General features: G+C 33.8%; 1 protein-coding gene across 1 annotated transcript in view; it reads left to right on the forward strand.

The window, feature by feature from the left end:
• Positions 1-22023, forward strand: part of Rnmt (RNA guanine-7 methyltransferase) — a 48180-nt gene extending 26157 nt beyond the window's left edge. The window contains exons 12-19 of the mRNA XM_071669202.1: positions 222-288; positions 1073-1293; positions 2890-3027; positions 4498-4679; positions 7338-7508; positions 9199-9316; positions 20358-20484; positions 21813-22023. Coding sequence (XP_071525303.1) covers positions 222-288; positions 1073-1293; positions 2890-3027; positions 4498-4679; positions 7338-7508; positions 9199-9316; positions 20358-20484; positions 21813-21850 — 1062 coding nt within the window. The 3' untranslated portion in view covers positions 21851-22023. The remainder of the gene's footprint in view (positions 1-221; positions 289-1072; positions 1294-2889; positions 3028-4497; positions 4680-7337; positions 7509-9198; positions 9317-20357; positions 20485-21812) is intronic.
• Positions 22024-22308: the final 285 nt, after the last annotated feature.

Raw genomic sequence — 22308 nt, forward strand, 5'->3', positions numbered from 1 at the left:
TTTACATTATCGTTTCTTCAGCTAGGTAAATGGGTGTGTAGTAATTAGTGAAAATGATTGTTGTGACTGTGACCTAGCCATTATAATAATTCATAATTTAGGAAAGGGTTAAAGAGAATTTTGTGCTTTTAAATGGATTTTTTTGGAGATGCCAGGATGATCTCTTTATGTTTTGTAATTTTTGTATAGGGCTTTTCATTGTTATATATTTTCTGCTGCAGGTGTTTAGAATGGCTGATGCAGAATCTCCTTCAGTGAGGAATGAATCAGATCCAGATGCAGGTCTTGGTAAGTATTGAATATAATTATTGCATATGTGTTTGGAAACATTTATATGTATACTAAGATTTACGAACGCCTGTTTTATGAATTTTTTGTATTTATGAAATTTGCTATAAGGAACCATGCCTTGATTTCTGAATGAAAGTCACAGTTGTAAGATTTCACATGCATATTTTTTTTTATTGTTAGAAGAGCTACACTCTTAAACCATGTTTATAGTATTGCTTAGTCTTGGAATAAAAGCCCAGGATATAGAGACAAATGGTGTGTAATAACCTGGCTAGAGTGCCTGGGTGACTCAAAGGCTTTTCCAAATGGAGTACTTTGGGGTTGGTTCTTAGTCATGGAGTGGTTTCGGTGGGAGGTGTCTAGTGCTGTTGCAAGGAACTGGATGTTGAGGTGGGATTGTATTGAGAGGATCTTGGTTTCATTGTGTAGGTGTTGGGCATTTGATGTTGTGAGCAGCCAGTGATTGATCCACATGCTCTATTTTGTGTGGTTTTGCAGGTTTGTTTTCTTAGCTTTTTAGAGGGTGGAAGAAATAAATGAAGCAACATCTAAGTGAACCAAAGAATTTTGTGTTTGAGTCAAGTATTATCTGATGGAAGCCATATGATATTACGTCCCATCAACATATTTGGCCTTGTTTGATTAGGTACCAAAGAAGAATGTATATAAGATTATAAAGTTGTATTAATGTTTCTGTATATCACAAACAAGTCCCTTTCATTTTTATTGTTAGTCATACCCCTCTTGCCCAAAACTAATGCTGTTTTTCCATTTAATTTAGGGTCATTGGTTGCAAACCACTACAACAAGATTGAAGACAAAGGATTAAAGGAAAGAAAAAAAAGTCGCATATATTTTATGAGAAATTCTAATAACTGGATCAAAAGCTATCTTATAAATTATTGTTTAGAACAAATTAGAGAGCGACAAGTTGATGGTTATCCCATTTCTGTACTTGATTTGGGATGTGGAAAAGGTGGTGATCTTCTCAAGTGGCAGAAGGTAAGACTTGTCCTTCATATAGTGCCATGAATAAAGCACTTTATGTTTGTATTTTTAGTGTTGTAGTAAGATTTGTTATAGTGCAGTGCTCAAGAGCTGTGGACATGGTACAAACACTCATTTGATTTTCTGGTTTTGCTTGTGTTCTATAGGATGCACACATTTTGTGTTTAACTGTTCAGTTGTTCTACCATACACAACCTGGTTGATTTCTTTGCCACAGAGGCCAGTGTCTTCATACTCAATTATGATTCTTAAGGTTTTGATTCAGAGACTGTATTCAGTCAGTGTCTGTCTATTTGTCTGTCTATTTATCTATCTCCTTATCTGTCTTTCTGTCTTATCTGTGTCTCTTGACACCCATTCCCTTCGAGAACTAACATAAGGGGATGGCCATGGCACAAGAGTCTTCATAACTGGTGAACTCCAGTGTTGCTTTTTAGTCTTTAGTGCCTCATGCTTAACAGGCCACTGGTACAGTGTTTCCAGAGGCTTTTGCCTTGTGTTCCTACCCACTATTTCAACCTAATGTGTCTACCTAATGATCCAACCTACTACTACCTAATGCTCCCATCTAATGTTCCTACCAACTACTTGTATCTGTTGCTCCTGCCATTTTGCTAAAATGCTGGGTTAGTGCATAGTGCTCATCACAGGGAAATCCAAAGTTAAGAAGAATGAGTTATGTGAGTGAAGTATTGTCAAGTGTATGTGTGACAAGGAGAGATTGTGAATTTGTGGACTGAATGGCCAGCAGTCCACGTGTGGGTGAGGTTTAAAGAAAATACTGCTACCTGGGTCAAAGGAGTGCAACTTGACAATTACTGAAGTCCTGGCTCACTTCGTAGCCATCACGAACCATCTTGATACCCAGGCAGGTAATACTGGTAATAAACCACCTTAGTCATGAACTTTAATTGGAATGCATACATATGAGCCTTTTTTTTTTCTGATAGAGAGCCTCAGGAAGGTGATTCTTAGGCTGATTGGTTTCCAAGGCTATGTGACTTTAGTAGACTTCAAGTGGGTAAAATAATCAGGGTGCAAGAGGCTATTGCAGAAGTGTCAGTTGAATTTGGGCAAAAGGTCTCTGCACTGCTTTATCTGCATTATATGGAATCTTAGGACTGAGCTCTTGCTATATGTTCAATGAGTCCTTAAAAAATTTCTAAACGCCCCATATTCTTTATGAGAATGGAAGGAAATTGATGCTCCTGGATACTCTTCATTTTGGATGGTAGAGCAGTATTAGTACTCCCCACTGAGCAAGTGCTCTCCCTGATGCTCATAGGGCTTTGCCTTCAGTAGAGAAAAGATTTTCTTCCTTCAGAACCTTCATAGTTTTTAAGCTAGCATTTGATGTAACATAGAGTGATGCTTGGTAAGTTGATTAATTTGTAAGATATGGGGAACACATTTAGTGCGGCAAGCATTTTGGGGTGTTTAGAGTGTATTTGGTTGTAAAGGTTTTCTCAGAATGTATGAAAAATATCTTTTATCATGATTGGATGATACATGAAATGTATTGATTAAAGTTTGTGCTTTTCAGTCATTATATAAATACTATATAACACCCACAAATCTTTTTATCTTCAGGGAAACATCCGACACCTCATATGTGCAGACATTGCTGAGACTTCTGTGGCGCAGTGTCAGGAGAGATATGATTTTGTGAGGAGGAGAGGCCGTGGGGGATTGTTTTCTGCAGAATTCATAGTTGCTGATTGCACCAAGGTAATAATGCTGCAATGTATCTTAGACTTAAGTCTTTAGATCAGATTTGTGCATTGGGGCAGGAAAAAAATGAGTATTTAGTATTTGCAAATTTAGAAAAGTTTGATTATAAGTTGATTTGTAAAGATAGGGCAGACTAACTCATTCTGCAACAAACATAAGACTTTACTTGCCATTAAGAATTTTCAAATGGAAATATTTCTTGTGAAAATGTAAATTATGCTATGAATTAGTGGTATGGAATAAGGATGAGTGTAATAAGGCTGTGTAATGTTATTGTAGTTGTTCATTGTATTTTTTTGGATTTGTCAGTATATAAAATGATGATTAGATGGGGTGAATGCAGTGAACAAGTGAACCATGGTGAAACAAAGTGGTAATAAGAACAGTTACTGTAAGCTGAATCAGTTGAGGGGTTAAAAAGATTTCTTTGATGATTTTTGGAAGAGGAGGATATTAAAAGTAAATTTGAGCAAAGTATTGTTCTTGTTTTTGAGGTAGAGTTGCAGTTCAGTATCAGTTTGAATGGGGAAGATTTAGAAGTTTGTAATTGGTTTTGGTATTTGGGAGTGAGTAAACATGATAGTAGGAATGTGGAGTTGAGAGTAGAATCTTTGCATTGCTGTGTATAAAAAGTTTGAATGATGGATAACTTGCTTTGTGTTGCTTGAATTAGGATATTAGACGGTGTAAAAAATGTGGCTTTATGTGATGTGAAGATGTAGGGATGAAAACCTTTTAAGATAAAGGACTCGGAGGAAATTATGCTTGTAATGAAGATGTTTGAGAGCATAGTTGTAGGTTCAAGAGTTATACTGAAAGAGATGGACAGATGAAGTGAATAGATTTTTAGACCTATTAGTATTCCAGCTGAGGATGCCAGATGGATGATTTTGATTGCATATTTTATGTAGTAAAGGCATGTTTTATATTCAGGTGGAAGTGTGGTGAAGAATTACAGTTAAATTATGTTAGTGTTCACTATAGCCTACTTGGCATAATATAGGAATATATAGGAGTGATCTGAGGGCCTGCATGGTTGTGACCTGCCTTTTTTGAATGGAATCAGCCAAAGATAAAACACAGATTGACTGATGGATGATGTAGATATCTGAGAATTTGGGTTAAAGAGAATAGGAGTTCTCATAGCCTCTTACTTTCATGCATATAATGACTACAGAGACATTTAAATGAAGACTAGACTTGTGATTGAAGTTATTCCTTGATTAGTTCTGCATTGACAATGATACGAGAGTTGTAGTGAAGAGAAAATATAATTCAGCATGATAGTGCTACTTGCTAGTCCTGCCATTATGGCTGGATCTCACTATAGGTCCTCATAAGTAGGTTTGCTGTCTTTGCTTTCTCTCTCTAATTTTATTTGTATTTCCTACCACATCTCTTGTCCTTCAAGTGTTAATATCTACCACATCTCATGTCTTTTAATTTATAATATTTTTTTTGTTTCAGAAAAAGTTAAAACCCCTTTATGAGAATCGCAACAAGCAAGTGGACCTAGTGTCATGTCAGTTTGCATTTCACTACTGCTTTGAAAGTCTTAATCAAGCAGAGACAATGCTTTGCAACATCTCTGAGAGTTTAAAGAGAGGCGGGTACTTCATTGCCACAATTCCTAATGCCTATGAAATTATGTAAGTAGTCTTTTCATCATAACGCAGTTTTTAGAAGTGTAAGAATTTATATGTAGTTCAAAAAGATGCCTGAATCCCTTTTTAGTTGGTTGATTTTTACCATTATAAATCCTGGTTGTCATACTTTTAGTATGAATTTTCTTTTTCATTTCTTTCAAACTATTCGCCGTTTCCCGCATTAGCAAGGTAGCGTTAAGAACAGAGGACTGGGCCTCTGAGGGAATATCCTCACCTGGCCCCCTTCTCTGTTCTTTTTTTTGGAAAATTAAAAAAAAACAAGAGGGGAGGATTTCCAGCCCCCCGCTCCCTCCCCTTTTAGTCGCCTTCTACGACATGCAGGGAATACGTGGGAAATATTCTTTCTCCCCTATCCCCAGGGATATATATATATATATATATATATATATATATATATATATATATATATATATATTTCTTTCATACTATTCGCCATTTCCCGCATTAGCGAGGTAGCGTTAAGAACAGAGGACTGGGCCTCTGAGGGAATATCCTCACCTGGCCCCCTTTGCTGTTCCTTCTTTTGGAAAAAAAAAAAAAAAATTGAGAGGGGAGGATTTCCAGCCCCCCGCTCCATATATATATATATATATATATATATATATATATATTATTATTAAAAAAGGGGGTGACTGTATTGTTGACTGGTTGGTAAGGTTATTTAATGTATGTATGACTCATGGTGAGGTGCCTGAGGATTGGCGGAATGCGTGCATAGTGCCATTGTACAAAGGCAAAGGGGATAAGAGTGAGTGCTCAAATTACAGAGGTATAAGTTTGTTGAGTATTCCTGGTAAATTATATGGGAGGGTATTGATCGAGAGGGTGAAGGCATGTACAGAGCATCAGATTGGGGAAGAGCAGTGCGGTTTCAGAAGTGGTAGAGGATGTGTGGATCAGGTGTTTGCTTTGAAGAATGTATGTGAGAAATACTTAGAAAAGCAAATGGATTTGTATGTAGCATTTATGGATCTGGAGAAGGCATATGATAGAGTTGATAGAGATGCTCTGTGGAGGGTATTAAGAATATATGGTGTGGGAGGCAAGTTGTTAGAAGCAGTGAAAAGTTTTTATCGAGGATGTAAGGCATGTGTACGTGTAGGAAGAGAGGAAAGTGATTGGTTCTCAGTGAATGTAGGTTTGCGGCAGGGGTGTGTGATGTCTCCATGGTTGTTTAATTTGTTTATGGATGGGGTTGTAAGGGAGGTAAATGCAAGAGTCCTGGAAAGAGGGGCAAGTATGAAGTCTGTTGGGGATGAGAGAGCTTGGGAAGTGAGTCAGTTGTTGTTCGCTGATGATACAGCGCTGGTGGCTGATTCATGTGAGAAACTGCAGAAGCTGGTGACTGAGTTTGGTAAAGTGTGTGGAAGAAGAAAGTTGAGAGTAAATGTGAATAAGAGCAAGGTTATTAGGTACAGTAGGGGTGAGGGTCAAGTCAATTGGGAGGTGAGTTTGAATGGAGAAAAACTGGAGGAAGTGAAGTGTTTTAGATATCTGGGAGTGGATCTGTCAGCGGATGGAACCATGGAAGCGGAAGTGGATCATAGGGTGGGGGAGGGGGCGAAAATTTTGGGAGCCTTGAAAAATGTGTGGAAGTCGAGAACATTATCTCGGAAAGCGAAAATGGGTATGTTTGAGGGAATAGTGGTTCCAACAATGTTGTATGGTTGCGAGGCGTGGGCTATGGATAGAGATGTGCGCAGGAGGATGGATGTGCTGGAAATGAGATGTTTGAGGACAATGTGTGGTGTGAGGTGGTTTGATCGAGTAAGTAACGTAAGGGTAAGAGAGATGTGTGGAAATAAAAAGAGCGTGGTTGAGAGAGCAGAAGAGGGTGTTTTGAAATGGTTTGGGCACATGGAGAGAATGAGTGAGGAGAGATTGACCAAGAGGATATATGTGTCGGAGGTGGAGGGAACGAGGAGAAGAGGGAGACCAAATTGGAGGTGGAAAGATGGAGTGAAAAAGATTTTGTGTGATCGGGGCCTGAACATGCAGGAGGGTGAAAGGAGGGCAAGGAATAGAGTGAATTGGAGTCATGTGGTATACAGGGGTTGACGTGCTGTCAGTGGATTGAATCAAGGCATGTGAAGCGTCTGGGGTAAACCATGGAAAGCTGTGTAGGTATGTATATTTGCGTGTGTGGACGTGTGTATGTACATGTGTATGTGGGGGGGGGTTGGGCCATTTCTTTCGTCTGTTTCCTTGCGCTACCTCGCAAACGCGGGAGACAGCGACAAAGTATAAAAAAAAAAAAAAAAAAAAAAAAATATATATATATACACACATACATACATATATATACATATCTTATAAATATTCACCATTTATGAATTTATAGAATAGAATTATCAGATTTATGTCACTCAGAAATGTATAGATTGAGATGCACTGGTAAAGAGAGAGAAAAAAGATATTTTTTCATTTTCAGTGAGAAACTGTTCTTTGGTATGGATGTTATTCAGAAATTTTAATGATGATTATAGTGATTCCCTCTTGGATAGAAGTAGTTTATATTTTTGTGACAGTAGGATGTAGTTATTTTTCATTCATATTTGATCCAGCTTTTAATAGAATAAGCAAATGCAATGGATTGACATTATTTCATACCCTTGGATTGCTTTTTTTTTCTATTTTCAGGTCAAGACTTAAAGCCAGTGACAGCAATACTTTTGGAAATGAAGTATATAGGATAGAGTTTCCCGAGGACCGACCAGATACTCCACAACTTTTTGGTGATCGTTATAACTTCTACCTGGAGGGAGCTGTAGACTGTCCGGAGTTTCTTGTCCACCCTCCAACTCTCGTAAAGTTAGTTATTGCAGAAGATGTATTCCTTTTAGAGGCATTTTCACCTTTTAGGCATTGACATACTGCTACTATTGATACTTTTATGGTTACATAGATATTAGAAATTGGATTATTATAAGCATGACTGCAGATCAGGAGTCAGTCTTTGTTTATCCTAATATTTAATTCTGTATCCAAAACAAAACTCAACAGAAATTTATGCTTTCACATATTGTAGAGTTAGTCTAATACTCTACTCATTGCATTTTTTTTGTAAATACTGACACCATGTTCATGCTTATTTTTTGTGGAAAATTTTTGTACTTTTCCCAGATTCAATAGGCCTTATTTCAATTTTTTGTTCTTTATGTTGTTCTCTCTCTTTTTACAGTAACTGATATGGCATTGGCAGAAAAATGCCTTAATTATTGTCAGCTCAGATGAATAGAAGATATGTTATTGGAGGGACACTGGGCAAAAGTTGGGAGAGCCTTCTCCAGATGGGTGGGGGTCACAACTGGAGTTTCCTAGTGTTGTGTTTTAGGACCATTACTCTCCTTAATCTATGTGAATGACTAGCCAGAAGGTGTAGACTTCTACATAAATATGTTTGCAGATGATACAGAGGCCATGAGGGAAGTTAAGCATGAGCAGCATTGCATATACTTATAAGGGGACCCAGAAAGATTCTGAAGTTGGGCTGATACATGGTTGATGAAATTCATCCTGAGCAAATGTAAGGTAATGGGGATGGGACATAGTGAAAGATCTCCTAATGATGATTCTCTAGCAGGAAGTAAGCATCAGGATTTTTTTTTTTCTTTTAGGGCTCCAGTCACAGACAAAAGTCCACATCAATGCTGGTCCTTAGTTGAAATATAGGGAGAATTATGAAAGGGAAAAAGAAAAGATATGGGAAAATATTTTTAAAATTTTGGAGGAAATGAGAAACCTGTTCTTTAACATGTCCCAAGTCATATTTATTGAGAAAGACATGAGAAGGTAGAGTTCCAAAGCTTTGACATGTAGTGAAAGAAGCAGTTTTCAAAGTGGCCCACCCTTGAGTTGTCAGTGGCCATACAGTAAACATGTGACGCAGCAGCTTGCCTAGTATTATGTGGTCTAGCTAGTGGTGGGGGCATACAAGCAGCTGGCTCTCAGGAGCAAAAACCAAATAAATCAGACTGCTTTCAACTCGACTCTGTCCATTAAGGATGCAGAACTGTGTGTGAGAAAGACTTAGGAGTCACCATTATCTGTAACCTGTGATCAGAATCCCTCAATAGGAGAAGAATTAAGGAGACAGCTGCCTTCTGGTAAATATTAGAATAGCTTTTAAGTATATGGATAAGGAAATATTTTGGAAGCTGTTGATAACTTGCATAACCAAAACTAGAATATGCTTCTCAGGTTTGGACACCACACCTAAGGAAACACAAGAATGTAATAGAAGTCTAGAGGAGGGCAACAAATATGGTATCAGAATTAAGAGGGCTGAGTTACAGGAAAAGGCTAGGGGCCTTATATTTGCCTACCTTGGAAGATTGGAGAGTGTGGAGATGACCTGGTCACAACTTTTATGTTTTAAAACAGATTGATGACAAAGATGCCTAATATGTTTCTGAGAGATGTAGGTGCACAGAAACCAGAGGACATAACATAGAATTAAATAAGAATTGTATGCATACAAGTATTCATATTTTTATTTCAGGTTGGCTAAAAAGTGGGGTCTTCAGGAGGTATGGAGTCGAGATTTTGCAACTATTTTCAAGGATGCATTAAAGGATCAAGAGTCTCAGCATCTTTTGTCTGTGATGAAGGTCCTTGAGGTATGTGTCCATAGATTAATATTTGTACACAGTAATTGTAGTAGGGTGACTCGGCCTTATATTCTCCATTATTGCAGCCACATATACTGCATATGTATGCTTGTTCATCCCATTTCTATGTATATCCCAACCATAATTCCAAAAGTATCACACATACCAATGGTTTAGATGTAACTTTATATCAACACACACCCCAATAATTTATAGGTCTTCCTGAAATGTACTTCCTTCTTACTTTGTGAGTGTTCACTTTGTGAAGATTCATTCTTTTTTTTTTTTTTTTTACCACCTCAAATATACTATGCATGGGATGGTTCATAAATGCATGGTTGAAGCCAAGATTTAGGCTTAATACCAGTCAAAAACACAAGGCCAGTCAAGCCCAATTTGCCTGATTGCTGTTGTCTTCAGAATATTCATTAAGCCCAATTTGGCTGATTGCTATTGTCTTCAGAATATTCGTTTGTTATGTATTGTTTCATAATTAATAATTTATAATGCAAATTTTTGCTTCTCCTTTTGCTAATGTATTTTCAGTTAGGTATTTCAGTGTTTTCATGGTGTCATTAGTTAATGAAATGAAAGATATGGCAAGACAGTTGCTGAGGTCTTACAGGGAGCAAACAATTGTAAGTGCATCTTGGTGATGCTTTTACAACATTTAAGGGAGGTAGCTGCCAAAGCATTTTGTTGTTGCCGTTTTTCCATGTGAGCAAACATGTACAAAATAAGTATTTTTTTTTCTAGTGAGGTAGCATCTGAAACCAAGCTTTTTAGGGGAAAAACTCTCTCTTTTCCTTCATAAGTGCTTTCCTTTAGAATTTGTTAATACTAGAGAGCAAGATTTCTAGCCCTCACTCCCACCTTTCTTAGTTGTTGTATTCTACATGAAGGAGATCCAAACTTATTCTAGTTGTCTTTCTCCTGTTATCATATATTTTCCATGATTTTTTTTTTGTATAAAAGAATTTTAATATATTCTATTTCAGTTTAGAAAGAAAAAGTTTTTTGAGCTGAAAAATACCGTGAACTATTACCCACGATTTTTAGTATTCTTCTCAGAAAAATAGATTTCCTTCAAAACCTCATAATAAGGGTTACTTCTCGTGCTGAACACAGATCTAGAGTTAAGATGTCGTTAGGTCAACTATATGACCATTTAGTAATCTCTTAAATGACAACAATTTTTAAGTATTATTTGTCCATTCGCATTGTATTTACTGGGCATGTATCGGTAACTAAGAGTATTATGATATATTTTCCATGATTATTTCAAGTATAGAAGAGTTTCAATATCTTATATTTCAAATTAGAGAGAAAAAGTTTTTTGAGCTGAAAAATACCCTGAAGTATTACCCACGATTTTTACTATTTTTCTCAGAAAAATATATTTCCTTCAGAACCTCATAATAAGGGTTATTTTTCATGCTGAACACAGATCTGGGGTTAAAATATCGTCAGTTCAACTATATGACCAATTAGTAATCTGTTAAATAACGGCAATTTTTAAGTATTATTTGACCGGTCAATTCGCATTGTATTTACTGGGCATGTATCAGTAACTAAGAGTATTATGATATATTTTCCATGATTATTTCTAGTATAGAAGAGTTTCAATATCTTATATTTCAATTTAGAGAGAAAAAGTTTTTTGAGCTGAAAAATACCCTGAAGTATTACCCACGATTTTTACTATTTTTCTCAGAAAAATAGATTTCCTTCAAAACCTCATAATAAGGGTTATTTTTCAAGCTGAACACAGATCTGGGGTTAAGATATCGTTAGGTCAACTATATGACCATTTAGTAATCGGTTAAATGACGTCAATTTTGAAGTATTATTTGACGGTTTGCATTGTATTTACTGGGCATGTATCGGTAACTAAGAGTATTATGATATATTTTCCATCATTATTTCTAGTATAGAAGAGTTTCAATATCTTATATTTCAATTTAGAGAGAAAAAGATTTTTGAGCTGAAAAATACCGTGAACTATTACCCACAATTTTTACTATTTTTCTCAAAAAAATAGATTTCCTTCAAAACGTTATAATTAGGGTTATTTTTCATGCTGAACACAGATCTGGGGTTAAAATATCGTTAGGTCAACTATATGACCATTTAGTAATCTGTTAAATGATGACAATTTTTCAGTATTATTTGTCCATTCACATTGTATTTACTGGGCAGGTATTGGTAACTAAGAGCATTATGATATATTTTCCATGATTATTTCTAGTATAGAAGAGTTTCAATATCTTATATTTCAATTTAGAGAAAAAAATTTTGAGCTGAAAAATACCCTGAACTATTACCCTTGATTTTTACTATTTTTCTCAGTAAAATAGATTTCCTTCAAAACCTCATAATAAGGGTTATTTTTCATGCTGAAAACAGATCTGGGGTTAAGATATCGTCAGTTCAACTATATGACCCTTTAGTAATCTATTAAATGACGGCAATTTTGAAGTATTATTTGACCTTTCGCATTGTATTGACTGGGCAAGTATCGGTAACTGAGAGTATTATGATATATTTTCCATGATTATTTCTAGTATAGAAGAGTTTCAATATCTTATATTTCAATTTAGAGAGAAAAGGTTTTTGAGCTGAAAAATACCCACGATTTTTACTATTTTTCTCACAAAAAATAGATTTCCTTCAAAACTTCGTAATATGGGTTATTTTACATGCTGAACACATATCTGGCGTTAAAATATCGTTAGGTCAACTATATGACCATTTAGTAATCTGTTAAATGACGAGAATTTTTAAGTATTATTTGACCATTCGCATTGTATTTACTGGGCATGCATCGGTAACTAAGAGTATTATGATATATTTTCCATTATTATTTCTAGTATAGAAGAGTTCTATATCCTATATTTCAATTTAGAGAGAAAAAGTTTTTTGAGCTGAAAAATACCCTGAAGTATTACCCACGATTTTTACTATTTTTCTCAGAAAAATATATTTCCTTGAAAACCTCATAACAAGGGTTGTTTTTCAAGAACACAGATCTGGGGTTAAAATATCGTTAGGTCAACGATATGACCATTTAGTAATCTCTTAAATGATGACAATATTGAAGTATTATTTGACCATTCGCATTGTATTTACTGGGCATGTATCGGTAACTAAGAGTATTATGATATATTTTCCATGATCATTTCTAGGCTAGAAGAGTTTCAATATCTTATATTTCAATTTAGAGAGAAAAAGTTTTTTGAGCTCAAAAATACCCTGAACTATTACCCACGATTTTTACTATTTTTCTTAGAAAAATAGATTTCTGTCAAAACCTCATAATAAGGGTTATTTTTCATGCCGAACACAGATCTGGGGTTAAAATATCGTTAGGTCAACTATATGACCATTTAGTAATCTGTTAAATGACGACAATTTTTCAGTATTATTTGTCCATTCACATTGTATTTACTGGGCAGGTATCGGTAACTAAGAGCATTATGATATATTTTCCATGATTATTTCTAGTATAGAAGAGTTTCAGTATCTTATATTTCAATTTAGAGAGAAAAATTTTGAGCTGAAAAGTACCCTGATTTTTGCTATTTTTCTCAGTGAAATAGATTTCCTTCAAAACCTCAAAATAAGGGTTATTTTTCATGCTGAAAACAGATCTGGGGTTAAGATATCGTCAGTTCAACTATATGACCCTTTAGTAATCTATTAAATGACGGCAATTTTGAAGTATTATTTGACCTTTCGCATTGTATTTACTGGGCAAGTATCGGTAACTAAGAGTATTATGATATATTTTCCATGATTATTTCTAGTATAGAAGAGTTTCAATATCTTATATTTCAATTTAGAGAGAAAAAGTTTTTTGAGCTGAAAAATACCCACGATTTTTACTATTTTTCTCACAAAAAATAGATTTCCTTCAAACCTTCGTAATATGGGTTATTTTTCATGCTGAACACAGATCTGGCGTTAAAATATCGTTAGGTCAACTATATGACCATTTAGTAATCTGTTAAATTACGAGAATTTTTAAGTATTATTTGACCATTCGCATTGTATTTACTGGGCATGCATCGGTAACTAAGAGTATTATGATATATTTTCCATGATTATTTCTAGTATAGAAGAGTTTTTATATCCTATATTTCAATTTAGAGAGAAAAAGTTTTTTGAGCTGAAAAATACCCTGAACTATTACCCACGATTTTTACTATTTTTCTTAGAAAAATAGATTTCCTTCAAAACCTCATAATAAGGGTTATTTTTCATGCTGAACACAGATCTGGGGTTAAAATATCGTTAGGTCAACTATATGACCATTTAGTAATCTTTTAAATTACGACAATTTTTAAGTATTATTTGACCATTCGCATTGTATTTACTGGGCATCTATCGGTAACTAACAGTATTATGATATATTTTCCATGATTATTTCTAGTATAGAAGAGTGTCAATATCTTATATTTCAAATTAGAGAGAAAAAGTTTTTTGAGCTGAAAAATACCCACGATTTTTACTATTTTTCTTAGAAAAATATATTTCCTTCAAAACCTCATAGTAAGGGTTATTTTTTATGCTGAACACAGATCTGGGGTTAAAATATCGTCAATTCAACTATATGACCATTTAGTAGTCTCTTAAATGATGACAATTTTTAAGTATTATTTGACCATTCGCATGGTATTTCCTGGGCATGTATCGGTAACTCAGAATATTATGACATATTTTCCATGATTATTTCTAGTATAGAAAAGTTTCAATATCTTATATTTCAATTTAGAGAGAAAAAGTTTTTTGAGCTGAAAAATACCCTGAACTATTACCCTCGATTTTTACTATTTTTCTCGGAAAAATAGATTTCCTTCAAAACCTCATAATAAGGGTTATTTTTCAAGCTGAACACAGATCTGGGGTTAAAATATCGTTAGGTCAACTATATGACCATTTAGTAATCTGTTAAATGACGACAATTTTGAAGTGTTATTTGACCATTCGCATTGTATTTACTGGGCATATATCGGTAAGTAAGAGTATTATGATATATTTTCCATGATTATTTCTAGTATAGAAGAGTTTCAATATCTTATATTTCAATTTAGAGAGAAAAAGTTTTTTTAACTGAAGAATACCCTGAACTATTACCCACGATTTTTACTATTTTTCTCAAAAAAATAGATTGCCTTCAAAACCTCGTTATAAGGGTTATTTTTCATGCTGGACACAGTTCTGGTGTTAAAATATCGTGAGGTCAACTATATGACCATTTAGTAATCTGTTAAATGACGACGATTTTTAAGTATTATTTGACCGTTCGCATTGCATTTCCTGGGCATGTATCGGTAACTAAGAGTATTATGATAAATTTTCCATGACTATTTCTAGTATAGAAGAGTTTCAATATCTTATATTTCAATTTAGAGAGAAAAAGTTTTTTGAGCTGAAAAATACCCTGAAGTATTACCCACGATTTTTACTATTTTTCTCAGAAAAATAGATTTCCTTCAAAACCTCATAATAAGGGTTATTTTTCATGCTGAATGCAGATCTGGGGTTAAAATATCGTTAGGTCAACTTTATGACCATTTAGTAATCTGTTAAATGACGACAATTTTTAAGTATTATTTGACCATTCGCATTGTATTTACTGGGCATCTATCGGTAACTATGAGTATTATGATATATTTTCCATGACTATTTCTAGTATAGAAGAGTTTCAATATCTTGTATTTCAAATTAGAGAGAAAAAGTTTTTTGAGCTGAAAAATACCCTGAAATATTACCCACGATTTTTACTATTTTTCTCAGAAAAATAGATTTCCTTCAGAACCTCATAATAAGGGTTATTTTTCATGCTGAACACAGATCTTGGGTTAAAATATCGTCAGTTCAACTATATGACAATTTAGTAATCTGTTAAATGACGACAATTTTTAAGTATTATTTGACCATTCGCATTGTATTTACTGGGCATCTATCTGTAATTAAGAGTATTATGACATATTTTCCATGATTATTTCTAGTATAGAAGAGTTTCAGTATCTTATATTTCAATTTAGAAAGAAAAAGTTTTATGAGCTGAAAAATACCCTGAAATATTACCCACGGTTTTTACTATTTTTCTCAGAAAAATAGATTTCCTTCAAAACCTCATTATAAGAGTTATTTTTCATGCTGAAAGCAGATCTGGGGTTAAAATATCGCTAGGTCAACTATATGACCATTTAGTAATCTGTTAAATGACAATTTTTAAGTTTTATTTGATCATTCTCATTGTATTTACTGGGGATGTATCGGTAACTAAGAGTATTATGATATATTTTCCATGATTATTTCTAGTATAGAAGAGTTTCAATATCTTATATTTCAATTTATAGAGAAAAAGTTTTTTTGAGCTGAAAAATGCCCTGAACTATTACCCACGATTTTTACTATTTTTCTCAAAAAAATAGATTTCCTTCAAAACCTCGTAATAACTGTTATTTTTCATGCTGGACACAGATCTGGGATTAAAATATCGTGAGGTCAACTATATGACCATTTAGTAATCTGTTAAATGACGACAATTTTTAAGTATTATTTGACCATTCACATTGTATTTACTGGGCATGTATCGGTAACTATGAGTATTATGATATATTTTCCATGACTATTTCTAGTGTAGAAGAGTTTCAATATTTTATATTTCAATTTAGAGAGAAAAAGTTTTTTGAGCTGAAAAATACCCTGAACTATTACCCACGGTTTTTACTATTTTTCTCAGAAAAATAGATTTCCTTCAAAATCTCATAATAAGGGTTGTTTTTCATGCTGAACACAGATCTGGGGTTAAAATATCGTTAGATCAACTTTGCGACCATGTAGTAATCTGTTAAGTGACGACAATTTTTAAATATTATTTGACCATTCGCATTGTATTTACTGTGCTTGTATCGGTAACTAAGAGTATTATGATATATATTCCATGATTATTTCTAGTATAGAAGAGTTTCAATATCTTATATTTCAATTTAGAGAGAAAAAGTTTTTTGAGCTGAAAAATACCCTGAACTATTACCCACGGTTTTTACTGTTTTTCTCAGAAAAATAGATTTCCTTCAAAACCTCATAATAAGGGTTGTTTTTCATGCTGAACACAGATCTGGGGTTAAAATATCGTTAGATCAACTTTGCGACCATGTAGTAATCTGTTAAGTGACGACAATTTTTAAATATTATTTGACCATTCGCATTGTATTTACTGTGCTTGTATCGGTAACTAAGAGTATTATGATATATATTCCATGATTATTTCTAGTATAGAAGAGTTTCAATATCTTATATTTCAATTTAGAGAGAAAAAGTTTTTTGAGCTGAAAAATACCCACGGTTTTTACTATTTTTCTCAGAAAAATAGATTTCCTTCAAAACCTCATAATAAGGGTTATTTTTCATGCTGAACACAGATATGGGGGTAAAATATCGTTATGTCATCTATATGACCATTTAGTAATCTGTCAAATGACGACAATTTTGAAGCATTATTTGACCATTCGCATTTTATTTACTGGGCATGTATCGGTAACAAAGAGTATTATGATATATTTTCCATGATTATTTCTAGTATAGAAGAGTTTCAATACGTTATATTTCAATTTAGAGAGAAAAAGTTTTTTCGAGCTGAAAAATACCCTGAACTATTACCCATGGTTTTTACTATTTTTCTCAGAAAAATAGATTTCCTTCAAAACCTCATAATAAGGGTTATTTTTCATGCTGAACACAGATCTGGGGTTAAAATATCGTTAGGTCAACTTTATGACCATTTAGTAATCTGTTAAATGACGACAATTTTTAAGTATTATTTGACCATTCGCATTGTATTTACTGAGCATCTATTGGTAACTATGAGTATTATGATATATTTTCCATGACTATTTCTAGTATAGAAGAGTTTCAATATCTTATATTTCAAATTAGAGAGAAAAGTTTTTTGAGCTGAAAAACACCCTGAACTATTACCCACGATTTTTACTATTTTTCTCAGAAAAATAGATTTCCTTCAAAACCTCATAATAAGTGTTATTTTTCATGCTGAACACAGATCTGGGGTTAAAATATCGTTAGGTCAACTATATGACCATTTAGTAATCTGTTAAATGACGACAATTTTTAAGTATTATTTGACCATTCACATTGTATTTACTGGGCATGTATCGGTAACTATGAGTATTATGATATATTTTCCATGACTATTTCTAGTATAGAAGAGTTTCAATATCTTATATTTCAATTTAGAGAGAAAAAGTTTTTTGAGCTGAAAAATACCCTGAACTATTACCCACGGTTTTTACTATTTTTCTCAGAAAAATAGATTTCCTTCAAAACCTCATAATAAGGGTTGTTTTTCATGCTGAACACAGATCTGGGGTTAAAATATCGTTAGATCAACTTTGCGACCATGTAGTAATCTGTTAAGTGACGACAATTTTTAAATATTATTTGACCATTCGCATTGTATTTACTGTGCTTGTATCGGTAACTAAGAGTAGTATGATATATATTCCATGATTATTTCTAGTATAGAAGAGTTTCAATATCTTATATTTCAATTTAGAGAGAAAAAGTTTTTTGAGCTGAAAAATACCCTGAACTATTACCCACGGTTTTTACTATTTTTCTCAGAAAAATAGATTTCCTTCAGAACCTCATAATAAGGGTTATTTTTCATGCTGAACACAGATATGGGGGTAAAATATCGTTATGTCATCTATATGACCATTTAGTAATCTGTCAAATGACGACAATTTTGAAGCATTATTTGACCATTCGCATTTTATTTACTGGGCATGTATCGGTAACTAAGAGTATTATGATATATTTTCCATGATTATTTATTATGATATATTTTCCATGACTATTTCTAGTATAGAAGAGTTTCAATACGTTATATTTCAATTTAGAGAGAAAAAGTTTTTTCGAGCTGAAAAATACCCTGAACTATTACTCATGGTTTTTACTATTTTTCTCAGAAAAAAAGATTTCCTTCAAAACCTCATAATAAGGGTTATTTTTCATGCTTAACACAGATCTGGGGTTAAAATATCGTTAGGTCAACTTTATGACCATTTAGTAATCTGTTAAATGACGACAATTTTTAAGTATTATTTGACCATTCGCATTGTATTTACTGAGCATCTATTGGTAACTAAGAGTATTATGATATATTTTCCATGATTATTTCTAGTATAGAAGAGTTTCAATATCTTATATATTATTTTAGAGAGAAAACGTTTTTTGAGCTAAAAAATACCCTGAAATCTTACGAAAGATTTTTACTATTTTTCTCAGAAAAATTGATTTCCTTCAAAACCTCATAATAAGGGTTATTTTTCATGCTGAACACAGATCTGGGCTTAAAATATCGTTAGGTCAACTATATGACCATTTAGTAATCTGTTAAATGATGACAATTTTGTAGTATTATTTGACCATACGCATTGTATTTACTGGGCATCTATCGGTAACTAAGAGTATTATGATATATTTTCCATGATTATTTCTAGTATAGAAGAGTTTCAATTTCTTATATTTCAATGTAGAAAGAAAAAGTTTTTTGAGCTGAAGAATACCCTGAACTATTACCCACGATTTTTACTATTTTTCTTAGAAAAATAGATTTCTTCAAAACCTCATAATAAGGGTTATTTTTCATGCTGAACACAGATCTGGGGTTAAAATATCTGGGTCTTCAGGAGGTATGGAGTCGAGATTTTGCAACTATTTTCAAGGATACATTAAAGGATCAAGAGTCTCAGCATCTTTTGTCTGTTATGAAGGTCCTTGAGGCATGTGTTCATAGATTAATATTTGTACACAGTAATTGTAGTAGGGTGACTCGGCCTTATATTTTCCATTATTGCAGCCACATATACTGCATATGTATGCTTGTTCATCCCATTTCTATGTATATCCCAACCATAATTCCAAAAGTATCACACATACCAATGGTTTAGATGTAACTTTATATCAATACACACCCCAATAATTTATAGGTCTTCCTGAAGTGTACTTACTTCTTACTTTGTGAGTGTTCACTTTGTGAAGATTCATTCTTTTTTTTTTTTTTTTACCACCTCAAATATACTATGCATGGGGATGGTTCATAAATGCATGGTTGAAGCCAAGATTTAGGCTTAATACCAATCAAAAACACAAGGCCAGTCAAGCCCAATTTGGCTGATTGCTGTTGTCTTCAGAATATTCATTAAGCCCAATTTGGCTGATTGTTATTGTCTTCAGAATATTCGTTATTTATGTATTGTTTCATGATTAATAATTTATAATGCAAAATTTTGCTTCTCCTTTTGCTAATGTATTTTCAGTTAGGTATTTCAGTGTTTTCATGGTGTCATTAGTTAATGAAATGAAAGATATGGCAAGACAGTTGCTGAGGCCTTACAGGGAGCAAACAATTGTAAGTGCATCTTGGTGATGCTTTTACAACATTTAAGGGAGGTAGCTGCCAAAGCATTTTGTTGTTGCCGTTTTTCCATGTGAGCAAACATGTACAAAATAAGTATTTTTTTTTTTCTAGTGAGGTAGCATCTGAAACCAAGCTTTTTAGGGGAAAAACTCTCTCTTTTCCTTCATAAGTGCTTTCCTTTAGAATTTGTTAATACTAGAGAGCAAGATTTCTAGCCCTCACTCCCACCTTTCTTAGTTGTTGTATTCTACATGAAGGAGATCCAAACTTATTCTAGTTGTCTTTCTCCTGTATCCTGAGGGATAAAAAAACTGTCAGTAAATAAGATAAACAACATCATTTACAGTACACTTACCAAAATTTGATTGTTTAATGGTAGAATAATAGTACTGTTTGTGTTGGTGGGAAAAAATGATACACAGGGGCTACAATATTGTGTGAACTAGTCCTGTTTATTGGTTACTTCTTTCATTCCTCCTTTATAATGACATAATATTATATTTTGAATCATGATGTATATTCTTAGCTTGTGCTTGCATTTGAACTTAATTTTTGCACTGATATGTCTTATTGTTTCATTGTTTGCCTCCACAGAATTATCCGGTTGAAAAGCAGTCAACAGATACTGAAGGAGAATATAGTTATGCGCAGGAACAATTGAACAAGGAAGATGGTGTTGACTGTGTTAGGACCCTTTCAAAATCAGAGTGGGAAGCACTTTGTAAGTTCACAAATATACATCTGTTTAAGTTTTATTGTATTGTTTATTTAATTCTGATACTGCAGTGGGTGACACACTGAATTTTCCCAAGACCATGTAGCAAGTGAGAAAAGATTTAGCTGTAATACTTGCTGGTTTTACTGTTGTTTATCTGAATTACTAACTGATTGTTTTCATGAGAAAGAAAATGAAAAAAGATAAATCCCTGTATACTAAATAAATAAGGTTGCCTTGCCAAGGGTCTGCACAAAGGAAGTAGGGAAGCAAAGTAAATCAGATAGAAGAAGCAAAGGAAAGTAAAGGATAGAATGGAAACAGTTGTCTTGGAAGGGTAGCATGGAGCTTGAAAGTTTGTTGCAAACTATCCAATGAGTCATGTCACAGAAAGAATGAAGGAAAGAAGATTGTAGGTCCATTATTTCTAACATTGGTCACTGAGGCTGTTTATGTTTAAAGACATGTAAACCTTTTCCCCACATCAGCCTAGTGTTGCATATGCAGAGATCCCCAAGTGTTTTTGTAGTCAACAATGTCCAGTTATTCTAGTATCAAATTATTATTATTATTATTATTATTATTATTATTATTATTATTATTATTGTTATTCCCTTTTTAGAAATTGAAATACAAGGATGGGAGGGTTTCCAGCCCCCTGCTCCTACCCCTTTTAGTTGCCTTCTACGACACGTGGGGAATACATGGGAAGTATTCTTTCTCTCCTATCCCCAGGGAATAGAGTGAATTGGAATGATGTGGTATACCGAGGTCAATGTGCTGTCAGTGGACTGAACCAAGGCATGTGAAGCGTCTGGGGGTAAACCATGGAAAGGTCTATGGGGCTTGGATGTAGATAGGGAGCTGTGGTTTCAGTGCACTACAAGTGACAGCTAGAGACTGTGAACGAATGTGGCCTTTTTTGTCTGTTTTCCTGGCGCTACCTTGCTGAAGCGGGGTAGCATTGCTGCTTCCTGTGGGGTGGGTGGGGGGGGACAGGAATGGATGAAGGTAAGCTAGTATGAATATGTACACGTGTATGTATGTATATTTCTGTGTATTTGTATGTACATGTTGATATGTATATTTATGGGCATTTATATATATATACATGTATATGATTGGATGGGCTATTCTTTGTCTGTTTCCTAGCGCTACCTCGCTGATGTGGGAAACAGTGATTACGCATGATAAAAAAGGTAAAATAGTATTGTCTTCTTGTTTTGTTTCATTAGTTTTCTTTAGCCATATTATTTGTTATTGTGGTTTTGCGTCATTTATTTGTATCCATTGTATTTGCTAGTGTAAAAATTCACAGTTTTCATCTTTTTCAGGTTTATACCAAGCATGTGTCTTCAGGAAAATCTCATGAATAGTGATAGAATATGTTAATGACTGGCAAGAAAATTTGTAAGCATAATATTTTATTTAATGAAGAGGGTTGTTTCCACTTAAGTACATTAGTTGTGTTTAAGTGCTTCACGCTTGAGTTGTCTGTCAACAAGAGGTGTAATGACCATATGTAAGGTGAATAAAATTTATTCATAGAGGTAAATCTTTTTATCCTGCATGCTTTCTAAAACTATACAATAATGTGGTTCACAAGGTTCACCATCCTGTATGTATTCCCAAACTGTACAGTAGTGTGGTTCATGTAGAACTTTCTCAATCAGCAATGATGCTTTGCAATCATACTTACTGTCTTATCACTCTTGACTCTGCTTTTACTTTACCTGTTCCTATATCCTGCACCTATTCCTAGTAACTGCAGAAGAAACAAGAAATAATCACACTTTTCATACATTTATTTCCTAAAGTATGAACATAAAC

The sequence above is a fragment of the Panulirus ornatus genome, chromosome 14 (assembly GCF_036320965.1).
Source record: "Panulirus ornatus isolate Po-2019 chromosome 14, ASM3632096v1, whole genome shotgun sequence".
NCBI classification, from domain to species: Eukaryota; Metazoa; Arthropoda; class Malacostraca; order Decapoda; family Palinuridae; genus Panulirus; species Panulirus ornatus.